At 35.4% G+C, this 25,044-nt stretch overlaps 1 protein-coding gene and 1 non-coding gene across 2 annotated transcripts in view; one reads left to right on the top strand and one right to left on the bottom strand.

Moving 5' to 3' along the window:
• TXNDC16 (thioredoxin domain containing 16) overlaps positions 1 to 25,044 on the bottom strand; it is an 81,806-nt gene that overhangs the window by 14,650 nt on the left and 42,112 nt on the right. The window contains exons 10-15 of the mRNA XM_049767086.1: positions 20,252 to 20,375; positions 16,602 to 16,745; positions 15,325 to 15,384; positions 6,915 to 7,083; positions 5,156 to 5,292; positions 105 to 189 (exon numbers count right to left, since the gene is read on the bottom strand). Of these exons, the coding sequence (XP_049623043.1) occupies positions 105 to 189; positions 5,156 to 5,292; positions 6,915 to 7,083; positions 15,325 to 15,384; positions 16,602 to 16,745; positions 20,252 to 20,375 (719 nt within the window). The remainder of the gene's footprint in view (positions 1 to 104; positions 190 to 5,155; positions 5,293 to 6,914; positions 7,084 to 15,324; positions 15,385 to 16,601; positions 16,746 to 20,251; positions 20,376 to 25,044) is intronic.
• Positions 5,485 to 5,591, top strand: LOC126003132 (U6 spliceosomal RNA). The gene has a single exon (XR_007493671.1). It is a non-coding gene; the product is annotated as a U6 spliceosomal RNA (small nuclear RNA).

The raw sequence follows: 25,044 nt of genomic DNA, 5'->3' as shown, positions 1-25,044 counted from the left end.
TCTGTTGCTACCTTATAATATTCATTCATCAACTGTGTAAAGACAAGAAATTTATTACTTTCAAACTTCATCCTCCCACAAATTTATAAAAATAATAAACTTACAGTATCAAAACATCATCTTCAGAATAAATTCCAGTGATAACAAATCCTTTTAGGTAGTTTCCTGCTTCAATGAAGTATCCTTTTGCTATAATACGTAGAAAAAAAACCAGTAACATTTAAGCTTATGGATGCTTCTTACTAATGAACATATTTATAAAAGGGTGTATTATTAAGTACAAAAATAAATATTTATACACAGCCCTTACATAACTAAGTGGTTCTAAATAAATGTCTTTATGATAGCTAATAAAACTGCACTCTAAATGCAATTTATAAGACTTGTAACACCCAGGGCCCGGAGAGATAGCACAGTGGCGTTTGCCTTGCAAGCAGCCGATCCAGGACCTAAGGAGGTTGGTTAGAATCCCGGTGTCCCATATGGTCCCCCGTGCCTGCCAGGAGCTATCTCTGAGCAGACAGCCAGGAGTAACCCCTGAGCAACGCTGGGTGTGGCCCAAAAAAAAAAAAAAACAAAAAACAAAAAACAAAAACCAACAAAAAAAAGACTTGTAACCTTAATCATAAAATTATTAAGCAAATATCTTTTACTTTCCAATGTATTTTATGTATATGCATTTATTCAATTATATATGCATGTTATGAATAGAAAGTTATTCAATGTATTCACATGAGCTAGCTATCCTTTATGTAGTCAGAAAAGGGTAGGTGAGATGACACACAAAATTCCAGAATCTAAAGATGTCTATATGCTAAAAACTGTATAGTCTACAGCTAACATTCTACAGCTTTTAGTATTTGTTTCTTTATCATATTTTTAGGCAATGTATTTTTGTTCATCTTTAAACTTTGACCAATTTATGCATTAATTTTTAATTTTATATGATATATATATTATAGCAATAATCGTGTCTCAAATAAACCTCATTTGCTACTGTGCAGTTTATTTTAAAATTAAAACTTTTTCTGTTGACTTTTGATTAGAATGTCTTTCAAAAAAAAAAAAGAGTATTTTGGCTCACAGTGATTATTACCAAGAAGCAAATCTGAATCAATAAGATATAACTACTGAGAGGATAGCATTGGTGCATTTATATAATTTATTATTACCAAGTGAAGGTCAAGTAACAGCTTTGTCGCAAGAGAGGTTCACAGGATCCAAAGAAAAAGTTTTAAATGATGACAGAAAAAATTGAATCATAAAGGCCCAGTAATCTGGGCAAGTTGAACCCCAAAGGATCTTAGCAACCAGTAATGCATTCATTATATGGACATTAACACATCAACATCAGTGAACCACAGATTATTTTCTGCAGAAGTAAGCACAAATCCAAGAAAAATTATGGAAAAAAATTTACTAGAGTAGCATAGCTAGATAGTAGGCAGCTCATTTATAATTATAAATTTTAATGAGAAACACTTAACTCACAAGAACAACTTCTTTAGCCTATTTATTCTACCAAAGTAGAAAAGAGTCACAAGAAACTAAGAAACTGAAAGAACTGAGTACCCATACTTTAATTTCTAAGTGAAAACTGGCTATATTCTGGTCAATGACTGATGAGTTTTGTCTGAAACAATGATTATCATGGAATATGTTTCTTCTATTTTGCTTTGATAAGTAACCACAGAAAATTGCATTCATATTATAATACAATTTTCATATGCAGAAGTCTCTTTACTCAAGATCAGGTTTCCTGAAAAGCTCATCATTAATCCACTTGTTCATATGTTCCATCTTTGTGAGATTGAGTCTTTAAAACGACAGACCCCAGATGCATACACATTTCCAATAAAAAGGAATGTGAGTTATCTGACTACATGAAAACAGAATGTTCTTCTCTTTGGTAAAAAGTGTAATATATACACTTTTTTTCTTTATAAATATAAATAAATATCCAATTTTCTCAATTAAAAGGCTTTTCACTGACTACAAGTATATTTGGTATGCATTATTAATGATAACATACTATTAGTGTAGCATAAATGTATTTTCTTCCTCTTAGTTGAGTTGTGGTGAATTACAAAATTTCAAGGTTATTCATGATTGAGTTCAAAATACACAAATTTACCCAAACTGGTTTTTTCCTCTCTCACATTTTATTTAAGTCATACACACCTATATTTTTTTCTACTTTTGTCAGCAGAAAGAGTTGAAATACAATAATACTTGAGCAACTAGTCTTCTAATCCCTAGATCTTCATCTCTTTATTCAACACCTCACAAAATGGGACGTAGACTCGGATAAATGATTGATTATAGACAGAATTAAGAAAATTTTAAACCAAAGGAGCACATTTAAAGTATGATGAAGAATGTCAAAACAAACAAACAAACCACAACACAAAAACAGACTGAAGGCATGTGCACAGTCTAGTTCAAAACAATATAAACAAATTAATGATTTGTGACTTGTTATCATTCATTGATTAAACAAAATATTAGGCATCTATACTGATTGACAAGTGAGAAGAGGAAATTCATTCTTAGAGTATAATGCCTCCATTTATTGCAAACAAACAAATAAATGGAGGAGTTATATTATAGTCATTGTTATAATGCTATGATGCTTACCAGGAGGTAATAACTTTAATTTTAGATTTTTGCAGGCAATGGATTTAAAGTGGAGCACAAAAGTTAATTGAAAAATGGAACTTTGGGCCAACTGATAGAGTAGTAGGTAGGACAGTTGCTTTGCACATAGCTGACCCAGGTTTGATCCCTGGCATCCCACATGATCTCTGATAGCCACAGTAGTGATTTTTTTTTAGTGCAGAGCTAGGAGCAACCCCTGAAAATAAGGGTTATGTTCAGCATTCATTCAGAAAGGAAGCATTCATCAGAAAGAAAGGGCCCACATAAATAACCTGCACAACTTAAGAAGCTGGAAAATGACTAACAAAAGGAGCTTAAAGCAGGTAGGAAGAAGAAATAAAATTTAGGGCATAAATTAATGAAGCAGGGGTCAGAGTGGTAGTACAGCAAATAGGGTATTTGCCGTGTATGTGGCCAACCTGGGTTCAATCCCAGGCATACTAAATGGTCCCCAAACCTGCAAGGAGTGATTTCTGAATGCAGAGCCAGGAAGTAATCAGAATGCCATCCAAAATAAAGAAATTAAACATTTAAATAAAAATTTATTTATTATTTTAATTAATTTAATAACTCCCCTCCACTTACCCACTGCACTCCCCAATTCGCAACAGTGGCCATTTGCTGTCTCTAAACAGAGCATTCAAATGAATTCACGTAGCTAATAACTTCTGTGAAGTTACCTTTTCCAATGGTGTTATTACTCATGATGCATGAATGTGGTATTTGCCCTACTGTAGGCAAACTAAAAGTCTGGTTAAAAATGGTAACCAGCTGTTTTCTTTTTAAAGAGAGCTAAAGACTTGTGCTTTACTGTTTTGATTTGGGATGGGTTGTGTAGGGGTGGAAATCTGAGCCATTTGATCATTACACCTTTTCATATTTGTGAATTGATGTACTATGTAGATTTTTCTTCAAAGTTAACTGTTCAAAGTTAACTAGCTTTATAAAATGTAAACCTAATGAAAAATCTTTCATTTCCTCTAGTGAATATGTCTTTTACTATATTCTGTGTAAGCTTTTGTCCCTTCCCTCTTATCCGCTTTTGAGATATTTATTTTTTCTTTTGTGTTTTGTTTTACTTGTACCTAAAAGATAATGTTATCAATATATCAAGTGTTAGGGCTGAGTAAAAGAATTCATGAGCTGCTGACTTTGGAGAAATAACTAATATAGTCGTTATATTAGATTATATTCATAACTAGAAAAATCAGAAACAGGAGGACAGATAGTACAGCAAGGAGGATGCTTGCCTTGCATGTGACTGATACAGGTTCAACCCCTGACACTCCATAGGCCCTCCTGAGTAGAGCCAAGAGTGACCCTTGAGGCATTGCTGGGCATGGCCCCTTTATTTTTTAAAAATAATTTCTTTATTTAAACACCGTGATTACAAACACAATTGTTGTTGGGTTTCAGTCATAACAAGAACACCCCCCCCCTTTACCATGCAACCTTCCCATCACCAATGCCCCCATCTCTTCCGTCATCACCTCCACCCCTGCCTATATTCAAGATAGGCTTTCTACATCCCTCACTCAATGATATTGTTATGATAGTTCTCAGCATAGTTATTTCTCTAACTGCACTCACTACTCTTTGTGGTGAGCTTCATATCTTGAGCTGGTCCTTCCGGCCCTCATCTCTGGGCATTATTACAATGTCTTTAATTTTTCTTAAAACCCATAGATGAATGAGACTATTCTGTGTATGTGTGTCTCTCTCCCTCTAATTTCACTCAGCATAATAGATTCCATGTACAACCATGTATAGAAAAATTTCATAAATTCATCTCTCCTGATGGCTGCATAATATTCCATTGTGTATATGTAGCACAGCTTCTTTAACCATTCAGCTGTTGAAGTGCATCTTGGTTGTTTCCAGAGCCTGACTATTGTTGGTAGTGCTGTGATAAATATAGGTGTGAGGAAGGTTTTTTTTTTTAATTGAATTTTTGTGTTTCTAGGGTAGATCCCCAGAAGTGGTAAGCTGAGTCAAATGGGAGCTCATGGCAAAAATGTATCAGTGTAATGTTAAATAATATCAGGAAGAATTTGACCTGGATATACTCTAACATGCTGCCCTACTTACACTAAGCTCATGTAAATAATGCACAATACAAACATACAGAGAAGAGGGGGAAATCATATCAAAATTGCATAACTAAATAAATTAGAGATGTTTACTTCAACTTCTATATTTTCAAAATTTTCTATAACTTATCTATAATTTAAAAATTATTTTTCGGACTGGAGTGATAGCACAGTAAATAGGGCATTTGTCCTGCATGTTCAGATTTGATCCCCGGCATCCTATATCGTCCTCTGAACCTGCCAGGAGTACTTTTTGAGTGCAGATCCAGGAGTAATCCCTGAGTGCTGCAGAGTGTGGCAAAACAAAACAAAATAAAACAAAAACCCAACAAACAAACAAAAACACAAATTTATTTTTAAAAGATAGTAAATAAAACTACATGTATATAAGATTAAATTCTACTCACCTGTTGTCATAGTAGGACTAAACAGTCCCAGTACTGATATACCAGAGTAGGAGATGAGGTCTTTATATAATACTCCGCTTAAATATTCTTCTGCTTCTTGAACAGAAGTAATCATCACTGGGCATGAAATTCTGTTTCTGAATAAATATATGACTATATTAAAAATGAACTTCAAAAGATTTTTTAGATAATAAAAGTTTACACCAAATTATTAAATTTAACAAACATAAAATTTCATTAAACATTTAATTATAAAAGCAATTAATAGCATTCCATACAAAAATTACTCTTAAAAACGAAATTTCTCTCACTCCAAAAGAAATGGAATAGTGCTCGCTTCAGCAGCACATATACTAAAATTGGAACGATACAGAGAAGATTAGCATGGCCCCTGCGCAAGGATGATGCACAAATTCGTGAAGTGTTCGATATTTAAAAAAAGAAAAGAAATGGAATAAATCAGGCTGCCCTCACAGAAGTTTATCCTGTAACCTCAAGTCTAGTATTATCTCTAACATAGTCTAAGTGTATCAACAAAGTATGAAAATGAAGTTTAAGATGTTTTTGAGAGGGCAAAAAAATACTTTTATTTAGGAAAAATACAAGAGAGAGAAGAGAAAATCCATAAAGTAAAAGAAAGAAATGACACATCAGAGTTGTGATGCAGATAATCCCCCAAAATAGTACAACATAAAGTTAGAGCAATAGCACAGTGGTAGGGCATTTGCCTTGAATGCAGCCAACACCAGACAGACCCCAGTTTGATTCCTGGCATTTTATATGATCCCCATGCCCACTAGGAATGATTTCTGAGCACAGAATCAGGAGTAACTCCTGAGCACTGCCGGGTGTGCCCAAAAACCAAATAATAATAATAATAATAATAATAATAATAATAATAGGGGAAACTTGTACACTCAGACTTGAGAGGTGTGGTTGGGCCATTCCTAGGGTGAAGTATGGTATAACTGCTGCTTTTGCAAAGTTGATATCTATATGACATTTATAATCTTTTTTTTCTGTCTCCTCCCTATCTCCCTTATTTAATAGCAAGTATTTATTTTATTTTTATTTATTTATTTAATTTGGTTTTTAGGTCACACCCGGCAGTGCTCAGGAGTTACTCCTGGCTCTGTGCTCAGAAATTGTTCCTGGCAGGTATAGGGACTATATGGGATGCCGGGACTAGAACCACCATTATTCCTGGATAGGCTGCATGCAAGGCAAACGCCCTACCATTGTGAATAGCGAATTTTTAAAGTAGGAAATGAAGTTTAAAAAATTTTAATTTAAACACTGCAATTTAGAAAGGTATTCATAATACTGTTGTTTCAGTCAATGATTCAACACCAATCATATCACCAGTGTGACCTTCCCTCCACCAATATTTTCAGTTTCCAAACCACCCAGCATTAAGCCTTAAGACTACAGCCTTAGGGCCCGAAGAGATAGCACAAATGCCGATCCAGGACCAAAGGTGGTTGGTTTGAATCCCGGTGTCCCAGATGGTCCCCGGTGCCTGCCAGGAGCTATTTCTGAGCAGACAGCCAGGAGTAACCCCTGAGCATTCCCGGGTGTCCCCCCCCCCAAAAAAAAAAAGACTACAGCCTTAGCAGTCACAAATTTACTTCATATTGCTTGTTAAAAAAAAAAAGGCAAGTGGTATTTACAGAAAATAGATTAATAAAAGTCAACTTGTAATAATTAAGCTTAATACACCTCCGTATTTTAGAATCTTATAATAAAGCTGAATACTTACAGATGGATAAATTTTAGGAGAGCTTCAGTTCCAAGCATACCAGTATAAGAAACTGGGTTCTCCCCTTCCTTGTACATCTTTATAAATGGAAATTCAGTAACATTTTGCTTAGTACATACATTAGACCAAACTGCACAGTTTATTCTAGTAAGCAGCATAGTAGATGTGCCTAAAGAGAAAAATATACATTTTATAAATGTAGACTAGAAAATGTTGTTAAGAACCGTGAATATTTTTCATTTCCCATTCTTTCGAAAAACTACCCTTAATTTCTGCACCTTCTTCTCCGTGGGCCTTTCCCTCTCTCTCATCAGCAGGTCCTAATGAGCCCTTCTTTCAGGTTGTTCTGCAAGTAGAGCCTCTTCAAATCTCAGTTTAATCATCCTTCGCTTGGTCTCTAAATAATCTCAGTAACCATCAACATCTAATGAATCTAAAATGTGATGTAAATGTAAGGCTCCTCTTTAAATGTCTAGATCTGGGGATAGTATATGACACAGTGGTCAAACCCAGGTTTGATTCCTGATATCACATCATTCCTTAAGCATCACTGAGCAGAGCACTAAAGGCTGCCAACATCTCCAGGTGAAGTCCTGAAGGGTCCCAGCACTGCCAGGAATGGCCTGGATAACCAATCCCTAGCACTACAGGGCCAAAGCAGCATTTAATCCTTGGGCCCTTACATTGAACCTCCATCCTGGTTAGCAAGAATCCTGATCCTCCTTGGCCTCATGACTACTGTTTTAGAGGTCCCTCCCAAACACAGTTCTACATCTATGTATCCTTATTCTTTTCTCTAATTCTACTCGAAGAAAAACTTTAAATCTCAAAACCAAATATGGTTTTCTTTTGCTGCATATATGGGTTAACATTTTTATTCTCATACAATTTCAAAAACTATAAAGTATCATCTTAAATGTCTCCTCATTCCTAAACCCCCCAGGACTAATAAAATTAGTTTATCCTCCCATTTTACCACTTACACTTTATTTTTTAATGTTAACAATTTTTATTCAGGTGGCAGGATTTATACAACACTGTTAATTATACATTTCATGCATACATCATTCCAATAGCACAACCATCAGCAGAAAGTCTCATTCCTCCACCAGTGTCCAAAGGACCTTTCTAAATCTCACCCCCATGTTAGTTAAGTTCTGTAGACAAAATCACCCATTCTGATGACTTTGACCAGTTGTTCCCTTACCAAGTCACTTTTTAACCCTAATATGAGATCTTTTTTTTTTTAATTGTATTGTGAAGGTAGAGATATGTACACACAGACAGATAAAAAGAGATAAACTTTTGAAATTCCAGACTTGTAATTCAATAAATTAAAACATTAATTCTTGGGACTGAAAAGATAGCACAGCGGTAGGGTGTTTGCTTTGCACATGGCCAACCCAGGACAGATAGGGATTCGATTCCTGGCATCCCATATGATCCCCTGAGCCTGCCAGGAGCTATTTCTGAGTGTAGAGCCAGGAGTAACCCCTGAGTGCTGCTGGGTGTGGTCCAAACCACACCCCCCCACAAAAAATTTAATTCTTTTTGAAAACAGTATCTTTCTCCATGAGTATATAAAATTTTAAATTAGTATATGAATAATTCTGTGTTACTGCATTTTAAAATGTACATGAAATAGATCCTACAAATATAAAAATTTTTTGAAGTGTAGAGAATTATGGAAATTTTAGGGGACAATCTGAATAGACTTTGAAAAGCATGTTTCAGGGACTGAAGAGAGTACAGTGGGCAGACTACTGACTTGCCTTGCATGAGGACCAACCTGGGTTCTATATCCAGAACTCCGTATAGTCCCCCCAGAACCACCAGAAGTAATCAGAAGTAATTCCTGAGCATAGCAGAGTATGGCCCAAATCCCCCCACCCCAAAACTGTGTTTCATCCTAAGAAAGGGAATGTTATATTTAGGTTAGAAAATATTTTATTATAGATAATATATTATAGATTTTATGTAAGTATCTACATTAATAAGTAAAATATTATAAATCTCTATGGATATAAAACAACATCTGATCAGCCATAAAACATTAGATTAAGTTAACTCCTAATTCATCTCTTTTTTCATACTTGTAAAGTTTTTCTTTACAAAACTCAAGTGTATTACCATCCCACCTCCAACTTTTCAGAGTCCAGGCTTTTTCATCTCTTCAGATCTTTACAAGCATGAATACTTTACAGAATCCTTCTGACACACATAGAATTCCTAACAATTTTTTCCCTAATGTGTAATACCGTTACACAACACAATGTGTCTTTTGAGTACAGGCTCTTACCTCTACAAAAGTATATTATCACACCAAACTCACTACTTTGGTAACAACCATTGGCCTCCTTCCACCTTTTGTTCCTTTAGTCACCACACTCTAGTAATTTCAGGTCTGTGATCCATAGGAGTAAAATCATTCAGTACTTGTTACCTGACTCACCTAGGTGAGCATTATCTCCAATTGTATTTCAAATGACAATGTCTTATCTTTGTTTTCACAGATGGCTAGTTTTCCATTGTGCACATCTATTTTTTTTTTCGAGCTTTACTCCTCCATAAAGCTTCCTTTACGAGTGATAAAGCTCTCCAAAAATTAGTTCCTACCGAGACAGCAAAGCAGCTGCGTCTTGAAGCCTAGAGCTTCTATATTGTGCACATCTTAATCCAATCATCCATGGTTGGACATTTAGATTGTTTCTATATCTGCCAATAATATATATTCCTATACACACACATACTGCCAATAATATTGCAATAAATATAGATGTACATATAACTTTTTGAATTAGTGTTTTTACACTTTGACATTTTTACACTTTGACATATACTTTGGGCAGGATTACAGGATCATATGGTAGATTTATTTTTAATAATTTTAGAAACCTCTGACTGTTTCTCAGAGGCCACATAGAATTCATAGTTCCGCTAACAATGTATGAAGGTGATTCTTTCTCCATTTCCTCACCAGCACTTGTTCCTGGTCTTTTAAATATAAAACTTCACTGTTGTCACAAATATTAAATAATAACTAATTGCTATTTGATGTTGCATTTCCCTATAATAGTGATATGCCTATTTATCATCTCCATGTTATGTTCTAAGCATGTCTATTAAGTTTTGATATTTTATTGTTTAGCTGAAAGAGTTCTTTGCATATCACATATATGTATGTATACTGCAAATAATTCTTCCCATTGAGAAGTCTTTTCATTTTGATAATGAAAATTTACACTCTAATTATATTTTTTCATTATAAAAATTCTCTTGTGCTGTGAAAAAATATTTTAGATTGGATAGTTATATTTGTTTATATTTTTTGTTTCCCAAACTAATGAAATTAAGTTCCCAAAGACTCGTTGAAGCCTGTATTACTGCAATTATGCTTGTCTTCTATATATTTTGTGGCTTCAAGGGTTTCTATGTGCTTAACAATCCATGCTCCATTTCTTATATTGTAATGAAATTATGTACTCATATGTGCAGTTGTCTGAATATTACCTCTATCAAGAGAGCTTCTTGAGTTTAAACTCTGCTTTATTCACCATTAATTTTCCAGCATATACAGCATTTGGTAGCATAGAAAACACTTCAAATGCTTATGAATAAATGACACCCATGAAACTTTTAAGCCTGACTTCTAATGCCCATTGTTGTCTAAATACTATAGTCATTTTCAAAAAACAAACAAACAAACAAACAAAACAAGAGAGTAGAGACCAAAAGAGAAAATTCTATTTGATCTATAATACTGCATGTACAGTTCTCCAAAAGATAAGAGATTTAAAATATAATCAAATAAGTACCATACAACTCAGTTACTGAAAGGAAGAAATAAAATCTAACAAAATATAACTTTAATATATCAAAGAAGTAATAGATCAAAGAAGTAATGTTTGTCTATCAGTTTGATATATCCACTTTAAGATATGATTAAAATTTGAAATATAATATTTCTACATTTTATCATCAAAAATTTTAACACTTGGGGACAGAGAGATAGCACAGCGGCATTTCCTTGCAAGCAGCCGATCCAAGACCTAAGGTGGTTGGTTTGAATCCCGGCATCCCATATGGTTCCCTGTCCTTGCCATGCACTATTTCTGAGCAGATAGCCAGGAGTAACCCCTGAGCACTGCCGGGTGTGCCCCCCCCCCAAAAAAAAGCATGTTAACACTAAAAATTTACTTTTTGTTTGTTTGTTTTGGAGCCACACTTGGTAGTGCTCAGGGTTATTCCTGATTCTGCACTCAGAAATCACTCCTGGCAGGGTTGGGGGGCCATATGGTATGCTGAGGATTGAACTCATGTTAGTGCAAGTACAAATGCAAGGCAAACACCCTACCACTGTGCTATCACTTTGGCCCCAAAATTTACTTTTATACTTTAAATTATTTTAGGTTGCATCTCATATGCAATAATTGACTACTTTAGATTTAATTTTTATAATTGTTTGATAATACAGGCTGGGCAATGTCTTTAATATTTACCACTATTTATGTACTGCTTAATACAATATCTATTCCATAGTTTATATCCAATGAAAATATGTGGAATGTATACCCTGGTGATTCTCCACGAACAAATGTTTAATTTCTACTCTGAAGTATACTATAACTAAATATTGTATGATCATATAAACAAAGATAACTTTATTTATTCTAAAATCAGATTCCTAAATGAATTCTCTATAAAATTATCTGATCATTTATGTTAATCATTTATTCAATAAAATACAGAGATCCTTTTTTATATTATATTCTTTATATTATATTTTATACTGCCTCCTAAGTTTGGAATATAATGTTATTACAAGTTAACTTCTTTCCCTTCACTTAATATTCTCAACAATCTACCACTGCTAAAAATGTTAGTATTCCTAGGGTCAGAGTGGCAGTACAGTGGGTAGGTGGTTTGCCTTGCATGAAGCCAACCTTGGTTCCATTCATGGAACCCTATATGGCCTCCCAAACCCTCCAGGAGTAATCCCTAGGCACAGAGCCCTGTGCACCATAGGGTATGGCTTCAAAACAAACAAACAAAAATGTTGGCATTCTTTTGTTTCAGAATCCAAGTTTTCTTAAAATCTCTGTAATTATCATTAAATTTTAAAAACATCAATAGTCATTGGGTGTTTTGAGAGTATGTAGATTGAATTTATATTAAAGCTATCCATTAAATATTTTTATTTTCTTTCCCATAAATTGTTTTCAATATTTAACCATGTTTTAATTGGGATAATCTAATATTATACCTCTAGTAGTTCACTCTATATTCTTCATTAAAGTAGTATTTTCAAAGAGGTTACTAATTTAACAGAAGAACATACTATGTCTGTATAAAAACTGGACAATTGCTGCCACCTTGTGACTGAATTTAAAATATTCTTCGGGCCGGAGAGATAGCATGGAGGTAAGGCGTTTGTTTACCTTTCATGCAGAAGGTCATTGGTTCGAATCCTGGCATCCCATATGGTCCCCGGAACCTTCCAGGAGCAATTTCTGAGCATGGAGCAGGAAAAACCACTGAGCACTGCCGGGTGTGACCCAAAAACCACACACACACACACACACACAGCTCTGCCCTCTATTTTGTGGACACACACACACACACACACACACACACACACACACACACACACATACACAGCTCTGCCCTCTATTTTGGGGCCGGGCGGTGGCGCTAGAGGTAAGGTGCCTGCCTTGCCTGTGCTAGCCTTGGACGGACCATATGGTCCCCCAAGCCAGGAGCAACTTCTGAGTGCATAGCCAGGAGTAACTCCTGCGCATTATCGGGTGTGGCCCAAAAACCAAAAAAAAAAAAAAAAAAAAAAAAATCCTCATCTTCTACTAGGACATGCAAAGTGATCTTTCCCCCAAAAGGCATTACATTAAGATTATGAGACTAAATCCCTAAGCAATAGTACATTCTTTTTCGAACAGATTGTAGTATGTGAATCAATAGACACAAAACACTAGTTTACTGTAGTTACCGATGCTATCCTTTCTATGTTAAAAACCCCCTAAACTTCTAAAATTAGTCCATGTATCTGAGATATAATTAGTGAGAAAATAAACTCAATGGGGCTGGGGTGACAGTACAGCGAAAAGGGCAAGCGGCCAATTTGGGTTAAATCCTCAGTGTTCCATATGGTATCCCGAGCCTGCCAGTTGTGATTCCTGGGCACCAAACATCTTCCCCTGACAAAATCATAAAGTACACACTAATGGAAAAAGGAACTCAAGTCCTAGATTATTTATCTGAATCCAGTTTCACAGAATAGATTTGTTTGGTTTGGTTTTGGTTGGGGGGGGGTTTGGGCCACACCCAGCAGTGCTCAGGGATTACTCCTAGCTCTGTGCTCAGAAATTACTCCTGTCAGGCTCTCAGGATCATATAAAATGCTGGAGATGAAGTCTGAGTCAGCCAATGCCCTACTTGCTATGCTATCTATCGTTCCAGTCCTCATAAGATAATTTATTTTAAGTATAATTCTGGGTATTAGAATATAATACCCCAGGCCCGGAGAGATAGCACAGCGGCGTTTGCCTTGCAAGCAGCCGATCCAGGACCAAAGGTGGTTGGTTTGAATCCCGGTGTCCCTATGGTCCCCCGTGCCTGCCAGGAGCTATTTCTGAGCAGACAGCCAGGAGTAACCCCTGAGCACCGCCGGGTGTGGCCCAAAAACCCAAAAAAAAAAAAAAAAAAAAAAAAAAAGAATATAATACCCCCAGAAAATATAATCTCCATGTCTGCATTCCATGGACTCACTTTATTCTTAAAAACCCTGAAAAATCTTGAAATATCATGGATACCCAGGCCATGCAGCTGAAAAATGGTAAGAAGAGAGCAAGCCAAGTATTTACCCTGCTGAAGGCAAGCCGGGGGGTGTACCCAAAACCACCATTTCAACAATGGCTCAGTTTCACCACTCTATCACAGAGCTCAGCAGAGATGCCAAATTAACCAAAACTGGCATTTGAACTGACACCTAGGACTTTTCTGCAGTAAGTGCAAGCACTCTCCCCCTGCTTTCTCATACTTCAGGAAGCCTTGGCAGACAAAATCAAACCCTACAAAAGCCATAATATTAGCCATGAACTCCGAATTTCTGGTCTATGTGTCAGTATACATGGCAGCATAATAACCCCAAATATTTTCAATACTGTTATCCCACAAGGAAAATACCAATTTAGAGGACAACATAGATTCAAAGTCACCTAATGTTCAGAAACAAGACAAAACTAGCAACGAAAAGCTTAGCAAACTTTGTGACAATGATTTAATGGTTTCACTATGTAATACATTAATTTTTGAAAAATATTTTATTGTGCTACTTAAAAATAATTTTATTCCCATGTACCTACAAATAAACAATATGAAATATTTTATTTCATGCCTGCCAATGGGATATTTCATGCCTATCAATGGGGTAGACTTGGGAATAGGTGGAAAACTGGGGACAACAGTGGAGGGAATTTTACATTAGTGGCGGGACTGGTCTTGGAACAAATGTATTATGTGCAACTATTTAACACATGATCTTTAAAGTAGTTTATTAAATATATAGATATGTATGTATAATATATTAAATATTAAATATATAGATATGTATATATAATATCCTAGCCAGTGAGGGTTGTTTATAATTTCAAGACCACTGTGATCGTGGATCTTTCATGAATTCATGAAATTAGGTTGTATCTGTTAATTTTTTTTTTTTTTTTTGGTTTTTTGAGCCACACCTGTTTGATGCTCAGTGGTTACTCCTGGCTAAGTGCTCAGAAATTGCCCCTGGCTTGGGGGGATCATATGGGACGCTGGGGGATCAAACCGCGGTCCTTCCTTGGCTAGCGCTTGCAAGGCAGACACCTTACCTCTAGCGCCATCTCACCAGCCCCTATCTGTTAAATTTTTATTTAACACTGTTTAGTATGCTGAATAACTATTTCATCAGAGATAACTAAATTAACAATATAGCTATGTGTACTTAATATACCTAGCTCTCTATGATCTACTAAAGACAGTTCCAGAAAAACAAAGTGAAAGATTCTGAACATTTTCAAAACACATGGTTCATTAAATTTAAGCAAGACACATGAATGTATACCCTAAACTTTTTGTTCGTTTTGTTTTTGTTTTTGTTTTGGCCACACTCATGACACTCAGGGGATACTCAGAAATCACTCCTGGCTTGGGGGCCATATGGGATGCCGGGGGATCAAACCGTGGTCTGTCCTAAGCTAGTGCTGGCAAAGCAGATGCCTTACAGCTCCATGCCACCACTATGGCCCTAAACCCTAAACTTTTATGAGATATTCTACATTTTTAGTATGGCAAATTTTACAAATAATTACAATTCTAAATCAAGAAAATAAACATGTACACTGCAGTACAGTACCTTTCAATTTAATTGCCACATCAACAAAGGATTGCAGAAATGCCATGGATACTGCCTGCCCTACATGAAGATAAAATTCAACAGACATTACAACATGCATTTCTCCAACATATTATTTATAAATATCTAAAATGTTTATGAGGTTCCAAATTTTTTCTTTCTTTTCTTTCTTTCTTTCTTTCTTTCTTTCTTTCTTTCTTTCTTTCTTTCTTTCTTTCTTTCTTCTTTCTTTCTTTCTTTCTTTCTTTCTTTCTTTCTTTCTTTCTTTCTTTCTTTCTTTCTTTCTTTCTTTCTTTCTTTCTTTCTTCCTTCCTTCCTTCCTTCCTTCTTTCCTCCCTCCCTCCCTCCCTCCCTCCCTCCCTCCCTCCCTCCCTCTCTCTCTCCTCTCTCTCTCTCTCTCTCTCTCTCTTTCTTTCTTTCTTTCTTTCTTCTTTCTTTCTTTCTTTCTTCTTTCTTTCTTTCTTCTTTCTTTCTTTCTTTCTTTCTTTCTTTCTTTCTTTCTTTCTTTCTTTCTTTCTTTCGGTTTTTGGCTCACACCCTGCAGTACTCAGGGGTTACTCCTGGCTCTACGCTCAGAAATCACTCCTGGCAGACTCGGGGGACCAATCATATGGGATGCCGGGATTCGAACCACCGTCCTTCTGCATGCAAGGCAAATGTACTACCTCCATGCTATCTCTCCGGCCCAATATTTTTTTCTTAATAAGAAATATCTTTTTTATTTGGATTTCAATGCAACTAATTTTCTGTGTCATACTGTAAGGAATATAGGTGAAGAGCCATTATTTGCAGATATAATATATTTCTTATAGATCTTTAAGAACCATTAATATATTGAAATCCTTAGCTTTAGCACAATAATAATTTAAAATTACAACAGTGAACATTTAGTTTAATCTTTCACTTTGTAAATCTGATACATAATTATTTTTATAGAATTAGAAATAAATGTTTCAAAATATGCAACATATGAGAGTGATGTCTTTTTGAACAGGCAATATATAGAAGACATAAAGGCTGGGGCCGGGCGGTGGCGCTGGAGGTAAGGTGCCTGCCTTGCCTGCGCTAGCCTAGGACGGACCGCGGTTCGATCCCCCGGCGTCCCATATGGTCCCCCAAGAAGCCAGGAGCAACTTCTGAGCGCATAGCCAGGAGTAACCCCTGAGCGTCACAGGGTGTGGCCCAAAAACCAAAAAAAAAAAAAAAAAAAAAAGAAGACATAAAGGCTCCTTACTTCAAATGTTCCAATATTTAGTCCAGCTTTCACTTATACTCACAGCCAGCATAAAACAACACTATGCTATCTGAAGTCATAACTGTTGTATTAAATGTCTCTTCAGTTAATTCCACTGTAAGTTCCAAAGATAACTGTTTCTTCCTATTTCTGTAAACAGTTTCTTCCACTTCATCATCTTGAATATCTAAAATGTTTGAAAGTAATCAATGTAAATATAAATATTAACTGACTATATTTAAGATATTATCCCAGGCTAGCATATGAAAATTTGGTAATTTTAATAAGTATTTATGTTTGATTTCATGAACGAAATCTAGGGGCCCTTCTCTAACTTCAGCCCTCCCATACTTCCCTCCCTTCCCACCTTGATTCCCTCCATCATTACCTTCCTTCCTCTCTCTGCTTCCCTTTCTTTCTTCCTTCCTCCCTCACTTTTTTCCTCCTCTCTCTCCTCTTTCCTTCCTTCATTCCTTCCTCCTTCCCTCCAATCTTTTTTCTTCCTTCTTTCTCCCTTCCTTCCTTCCTCCTCCCTTCTTTCCTTCCTTCCTCCCTTCCTCTTTCTTCTGCTCTTCCTTCCTCCCTCCCTCTCCCCCTTCCTTCCGTGAAAAAAAAGGAAAAAAAGAGAAAAAAAATAAATAAAAATAAAATAAAATCCAGGGATTCACACATACAAAGCATGAACTTTGCCAATGAGCCACATTCCCAGCCCCCTCTTAATAAGAACTTTTAATTAACACTTTTTTAATATTTTAAATTCATATTTTAAAATATTTAGCTATTGCATGACTTAAAATTATTCTAAGATGCTTCCTAATCCATAAATAGTAAAGTTTTAGTCAACTGCAAAAACAATTAAATTTGTCTAGAAATAACATTTGGGCTTTTGTTTCTAGTATGTTCATTTTTTAAAAATTTAAACACCAGGTTTTTATTTTTTTTTACCACAGATAACATTATACAGTCCAGGGGTCCTCAAACTTTTTAAACAGGGGGCCAGTTCACTGTCCTTCAGACTGTTGGAGGGTCAGATTATAGTAAAAACAAAAATTATGAACAAATTTCTATGCACACTGCATATATCTTATTTAGAAGTGAAGAAACAAAATGGGAATAAATACAATATGTGGCCCGCGGGCCGTAGTTTGAGGACCATACAATTGACTTTACAATCATACAATGTATAACAACCTTCACCAGTGTGCACTTCTGCCATCAATATGTTCATTTTTAATTTAAAATGTTCACCAAATACCTTGATAGTGTTTATGTGGATTCTAATACATTCAAGAAGTATAATCGAGACTAGGAAAAGTCATGGACAAAAACAACAAAAGTCCTGGCCACATATAGTTTTAAACTATAGAAAAGTCATATTATAAACTGATCAATAAACACATATTTTATCTTTTTATTAAGAAACTCAAAAGATAAATGAGATATTAATAAGAAGACATATATTGAGAAATATAGAAAGGAAATCTAACTTAACCTGAGGGACAAGTAAAGTTTCCAAGAAGGATTTGGAAAGAGAGTAGAGCAGGTAGGGTATTTGTCTTGCATGGAGCTGATTCAGATTTTATTTCCAGTACTCTATATGATCCCTCAAGTCCTGCCACAAGTGATCCTTGAGTGCGATCATGAGTAAACCCTGAGCACAGTCAAATGTGGCATAAAATAAAAACAAAAGATTTTTAGAATAGTATTCTTTAGATAAATATTGAAAGAAAAATATAATTTCAGGTGGCTATGAAGAAGAGAGGCAGCAAAATGCATGAGGTAAAAAAACAACATGTACAAATGCAGAATTGGAAATGTGAACTTTGAGTAAATACTTGCTATTAGCAACTACTGATTTTGTACATTTAGTATTAGCATTGGAATAATTTTAAATATAATTTCTGTAATTTTAAAATACATCTTATGATATTATATGAGTTGGATTTACTGCATTGAATGCAACAGAATTAAGAAGATGATGTTTGGGAGGTGAAGTGGTTCTTCTCTTTAGTTTCAGCATACTAAAAAATGATGTGAGCTAGATAGCATTCAGAGCATTATTTTTCAGTACTGCAAGCTAAAAAAGTAAACCTTTATTTTAGTACCATTTCAGTAATCCTCTGTGACTAGTCAATCAAATAATACAAGTCTATGCTATGAAGCATTTTACACTATTTTAAAAGGTATTTTTCTTTATTTTCCCCCACCCCGAATGGTATTTTTCTAATACTATATTATTGCATAACACTGAAGTTATGTTCTCTATACTAAAATTAAAGTCTACTTGCTTATTTACTATAATTTTTCTCCTTATTCTCGTTTTTCATTTTCCAGCCAGTTTTCCTTATTTCCAAGTCTATCCTTTTTATCTTTGCTTGTACCATTCCTTTGTCTCTTTTATGTGCTCTTTCCCTGAATAAACTACCCTAATTTATAAATCTCTTTATTCCTCAGCTCTCATTTCACCTATTCATCAATGTTGATATATTCTCTTTCTAGTTGATCATATTTCTTTTATTCCATTTATATTGTCCTCTGTAGAAAACTCATTTCATTTTTATTCTTTATCCTGTACTTGCCTCTACTGAAGGACATTTTAATTTAGGTTTGATTCTTCTGAATTTCCTTTATTTTTTTCTATTGGTATGGATATGAAGCATGAAAAAATGATGATGTAAATAGGCCTATACAATAGTATGACCAATGGATTACATTTTATAGTACATTGAATGCTTAGTACACTGAAACAAACAAACAAACAAAAAAAAATAGTAGGCTTGGTTATGGCTCTTGACCTCAATACATAGCACAAAGTCAAACCTTAGGAATGTCCGTGTGTGCTGAGAGCAACTCCAAAGGCTCTTACAAAACAAGGTAAGCTAGCTCTGAGATATCTCAATAAAGTATATGTGTATGTGAAACCTCAAGCATATGAGAACCATAGGTGAATGCAGGATTCTAGGGAGAACACAGCAACCAACTGTGTAAGCACCACACCAAGCATATGACCCTGGTGAGCAAAAGAAGCACAGATGAGAGCACAATTAAGTAAGTGTTACACTCACTTGTTGCAACAGCAACTACAGAGGAATTAAAGAGAAAGGGAGGACAGACTGTGCATAAAGGGTGAAGTTAAATAAAAGTCAGATTGTAGGACTGGAGTGGTGGCGCTAAAGGTAAGGCATCTGCCTTGCAAGAGCTAGCCTAGGAGGGACTGTAGTTTGATCCCCCAGCGTCCCAAATGGTCCCCCCAAGCCAGGAGCGATTTCTGAGTTAATAGCCAAGAGTAACCCCTGAGCGTCAATGGGTGTGGCCCAAAAACAAAAACAAAAAGTCAGATAATAAAAGAAATGTTAGAACTAGAATACAAAAAGAGACATAAAAAAAAAAAAAGAGTAGGCAACACTAAAGGAAAAATTAAAAACCAGAATTAGGAAGCAAAAGAAGGGTATGACTTCAACCAGAAATTATATTCAAATGACCTACACTCCCTAGACGCTGAAGGCTGACATATCGAAATCATCACAGAAATAAAGCAATAAAGCCAAAGACCAGAAATATGGAATAAAGTTCTTCATGCTTCTTCATACTCTTGAAGAAGGTAATCTATGAGAAACTAATTTACTAAAATTCAACGGACCTTATGGGTGTTATAAGAGTATAGAGGATGATGAGCATAGCAAAATATATTACCCATATCTGGATCTTCCATATCATCATCTTCATCTTCTTTTACTTCCTCAAAATTCATATTATTTTCCACATGGGATATTACTGAATCAATATCATGTAATACCAAAAATTCTACAGGTGCTCCCTAGAATTAAAAAAATACTAAACATAAAATTTTTTCATGTTTTAGTTATTTGATAAATTAAATTTAAAATATGAACTTCAATTTTCAGGTTAAAAAATTTTAACTTAACTTCCCAATCACCAAGGAAAGTATCCAAAGCCCACTGAGATGAGAATGGAATATCATAAATGAAAGGGTACTCAGTAGATTGTGGTATGAGTCAGTAGAATGGATATGAATACTTTGAGGATGGGTGTGTTCTGGTAACATATATTTTAAAGTATTTATCCCCCAAACATAAATTTTTGTAAGCCAACATTTCAGCTACAAAAGGTTTTGATGATAGCATGTGCTAATAATAAAACATAGAAATTTTAAATCTCCTTTACTTCCTATCACAAGTGCATTAGTCTGATCTAGGAAGCATACAAAATTTAATTCATATTCCTAGAGTAGAGCAGAAATTATCTATAGAAAATAGTTTTAGGCTGGCGTGGTGGTGCTAAAGGTAAGGCACCTGCTTTGCCTACGCTAGCCTAGGACGGACCTAGGTCCGATCCCCCGGCGCCCCATATGGTCCCCCAAGCCAGGCGCGATTTCTGAGCTCATAGCCAGGAGTAACCCCTGAGCGTCACAGGGTGTGGCCCAAAAAAGAAAAAAAAAAAGAAAAAAGTTTAGAAAAACACTAGACTGAGATTAGACTGCTAGAAATTATGAATATCTCAAAAAATTGAGCTTAGGCTGATATAAATGATAAAAATTATATGAAAATTAATGATAAAAATTATATGGAAAAAAATTATATGAAAGAAGGTGTTAATTTTGTCGAATGTTATTCATGAAAATCATTATATAAACAATAGAATAATAGTTTTAGAGATCAAGATAAATATTTATGGGTAAGATGTCATGGTATCTGTATATTATTTTTCTGAAACGTTCTTTTAAATGTTTCAGAAAAATACAGATCAAGCTAATGTGGCAAAATGTTAAGTCTAGGTATGATACAATGACTAACTAGTTTTAACTACTTAAATAGTAGAGTTTTAAATAGTTTAAGTAAAATTTTAAGTAGATTTAACTAGATATAAGTTGTAAAATTTAGGTAGTCAATGTGTCTTCCTATTTTTTAGTATATTTAAGTTTTGGTTAATACAATGTCAAAGGAATAGACAGATCTTAAAAGATCAGATAAGAAGGAAGATTCTAATTATTAACACTATTCCTCTCATATCTACCCTGCAAAATTCCTACGCTTCTCCTTAGAGTCTCTCTGCAACTGAGTTCTTTACCACATCCCGACAAGCTCATCATTTGCTTTGTTTTTGTTTGTTTGTTTGTTTTGTCACTAATGTGTGAAGTCTTTGGTGATTTTCCTTCTCACGTTAACTTGATTTCTTTTTCCACTTTCCTTAGCATCATCTGACATTCTAGCTATTTTTGTATTGTATCTTTCTCCTACTTCTAGTAAATTAGCTCTGTGAGAACAAAAAAATAGATTTTATTCACTGCTATTACCCTCAGAGACTAGAACCTGTTTAGAACAGAGCAAGTTTGTTTGTACCACTTATTTAAAGAGTAAATGAGTATTAGTTAATATTACTGAGCATAAAACATCACAAAGTAATGCAAATCAAAATCATATCCTCTATCCAGAAGATAAGAGAATAACCACTAGTGAGAACAGCTTCTATCCAAAAAATTGGAAATAAGTTTTGGTAAGAATGTGGAGAAAAAGACACTCTAGGGTTAGGGAAATAGCTCAAAGGGCTTGTAACACATGCTTTGCACTCCGGAGGCCTATATTCAATCCCCAGTGCTACATGGTTCCCAAAGCACTGCCAAAAGTGATCCCTAAGCACAGAGAAGGGTATACAGTTTCTGAGCACTGCTGGATGTGGCTCTAAAACCAAGCACTGCTGCCTGTAAATTGGTGCAGCCTCAAAGACTCCACACAAGAGCCCAGCTCCCTGCCCAGGCTAGTGGAAGCTCGAGGATATGTTCTGCAGGAGCTATAACAATACTTGAGTTGCAGGAGAGACACCAGGAAGACGAGGTATAGCAGCTGTATTTTGCAGACAATACCAGTAGTCTAGGACTGGTTTCCACCCCAGCCTGACTCAAGGAGCAAATTGAACCACATCTGCTGATGCAGCCTCTACAGATAATGGTATGGAGATTCCTAGAATGAGCAATACTCCTAGGCCATTTAGTGAAGAGATATGAAAATACTGAAAGGATATATATGACCTTGTGATCCCTATCACTATATTCACAAAAGCCAAAACATGGAATGAACAAATGTGCATCAACAGATGAGTAGATAAAGAAGCTGTGATATATGTGCTGAGTAGAGCACTAATCTGCCATTGAAAACAATGTAACTTGTTCCTTTTGGAACGAAATAGACTTTGAGTTAATTATGCCAAATAAAACTAAAAAGTGAAGGATAATTAACAGATGGCTTATTTCAAATGTGTAGTATAAATAACAAATACAAACAAACTGTCAAAAAATAAAACTTACCCTAGACTCAGTGAAAACTACAGTGGATATTAACAGAAGGAAAGGGTAGGGATGGTGAAAGAAATTAGTAGATGGGTCTGTTAGTGGCAGGAGTGAAGAGAATGATATTGATATGCATATGTGAAGCTAAACTCTTGAAAGTCTATGAAACTGTACACCACTGATAAATAATGAGAAGCTTCAAATTAAAAAAAAAGAAATTATTTTCAGTGCAGTGAGCCCTTCGCTATGTAAGCATTTTATTTTATTTTTTTTTACTATACTAATACAACAGCTTTTTGTTTTGTTTTGTTTTTGGATCACACCTGGCAGTGCTCTGAGGTTACTCCTGTCTCTATGCTCAGAAATCACTCCTGGAAGGTTCCAGGGACTATATTGGATGCTGGGAATCCAAATTGAACCCGGGTTTGTCCCAGGTTGGGCGCATGGAAGGCGCCCTACTGCTGTACTATCTCTCCGGCCACTACAACAGCTTTTTAATGTAGATATTACCCTGCTTTACAATAAAATGTGGTAAGACAGATTTAAGTCAAGAAATTTTCACAGTGTTTTAAAATAGGATCAAACTAGGCAGTATGAATCTTTGCTAAAAATTCTTAACTATATTACTGTTTACTATCATAGTGAAAAAAATAAATGACTAAGTAATTATAATATAAATGTTCCATATATTACTATATACTATATAGTTTATCTAAAGCAGTAATAAGAGCATACAATACTGTCTGTACAACCAGTCTCGGACTATAAAAACTCTTAAACCTTTTGCCTAGAGAGAGGGAGAGGGAAGAATGATTATGCATCCCAAGATAACCATTGTCACCTTGAGAAGAAAGGAAAAAGAGACCTGCACTGGGGCCGGTGAGGTGGCGCTAGAGGTAAGGTGTCTGCCTTGCAAGCGCTAGCCAAGGAAGGACCTCGGTTTGATCCTCCGGCGTCCTATATGGTCCCCCCAAGCCAGGGGCAATTTCTGAGCATGTAGCCAGAAGTAACCCCTGAGCATTAAATGGGTGTGGCCCAAAAAACCAAAAAAAAACCAAACAAACAAACAAAAAAAAAGAGACCTGCACTGAATTTCAGAGAAAATTTCAAAGAAAAACATCTTTGCAGAAATATCTACCTACTATATAATCTATTCTTACATCATTTATACATATGTTTTTATTGTTACTTAATCTAAGACATCAAAGCTAAGTAAACAAGGCTGAAGAGCTGCATGGAGGCTTGAATGCAGAAGCCTTTAGTTTGATATCCAGCATCACATGTTCTCAAAATATCACTAAGTGCAGCCCTGGATGTCTTGAGCACTGCAAGCCAGGTATGACAAGCAATGATGGGGCCCAGGACCTTCTAAAAATTGTTTGGAAGAGACGTCCCTCACCCTGCAACTAAACAAAACTAATGGGAAACTAGAATTGTTTAATTCTTCTAGAGAACCAATTTCCCAAAAATAAATATTAAAATCCTTATATAATTATATTTATTCATTAGAAAAATAACTCTTCATATATTAGCAAAAGAAAAAATACTCAAAATGTTCTTTCCACTATCTGGCCAAAAGCAAAAGATAATTGTCCCATGTAATACACATTTTAAATATATAAGCATTTTATATGAAAAAAAAAGTGCTTAGCATCACTTATTAAAGAAATCCAAATCAAGAAACAATGGGATATAATCTCACACCATGAAAATGACATATAACAAAAATGAACATTCTATGCTGGTTGGGATATGGTGAAGAAAGAACTCTCTTCACTGCTAGTGGGAATGTTGTTGGGTTCAACCCCTGTGAAAAATAATATGGAAAGTCCTCAGTAAACTTTGAATTGAGCTGCCATTATAACCCAGAAATTCCACTTTTGGGTAACTAACCCCAAGACTTAAAAGCATTCATTCCAAAGGACATGTGGGCATAATTATTCATTGTTACACTTAGCACAGCAGCTAAGAGATGAAATCAATGTAGTTGTTTACTTATAGATGAATAGATTGTGAAGATGTGAGATACACACACACAAAACACACACACACACAGACACAAATACTATGCAACTGCAAAGAATGATATAAAATTTGCAACAACCTGGTTGGAACTTGAAAGAGTGAAGTAAGTCAAAAGAAGAAAGACTAGGGGCCCGGAGAGATAGCACAGCGGTGTTTG

This window comes from Suncus etruscus, chromosome 2, assembly GCF_024139225.1.
Source record: "Suncus etruscus isolate mSunEtr1 chromosome 2, mSunEtr1.pri.cur, whole genome shotgun sequence".
NCBI classification, from domain to species: Eukaryota; Metazoa; Chordata; class Mammalia; order Eulipotyphla; family Soricidae; genus Suncus; species Suncus etruscus.
The sequence above is the reverse complement of the archived record's forward strand: the minus strand, read 5'-3'. Positions and strand labels throughout refer to the sequence as shown.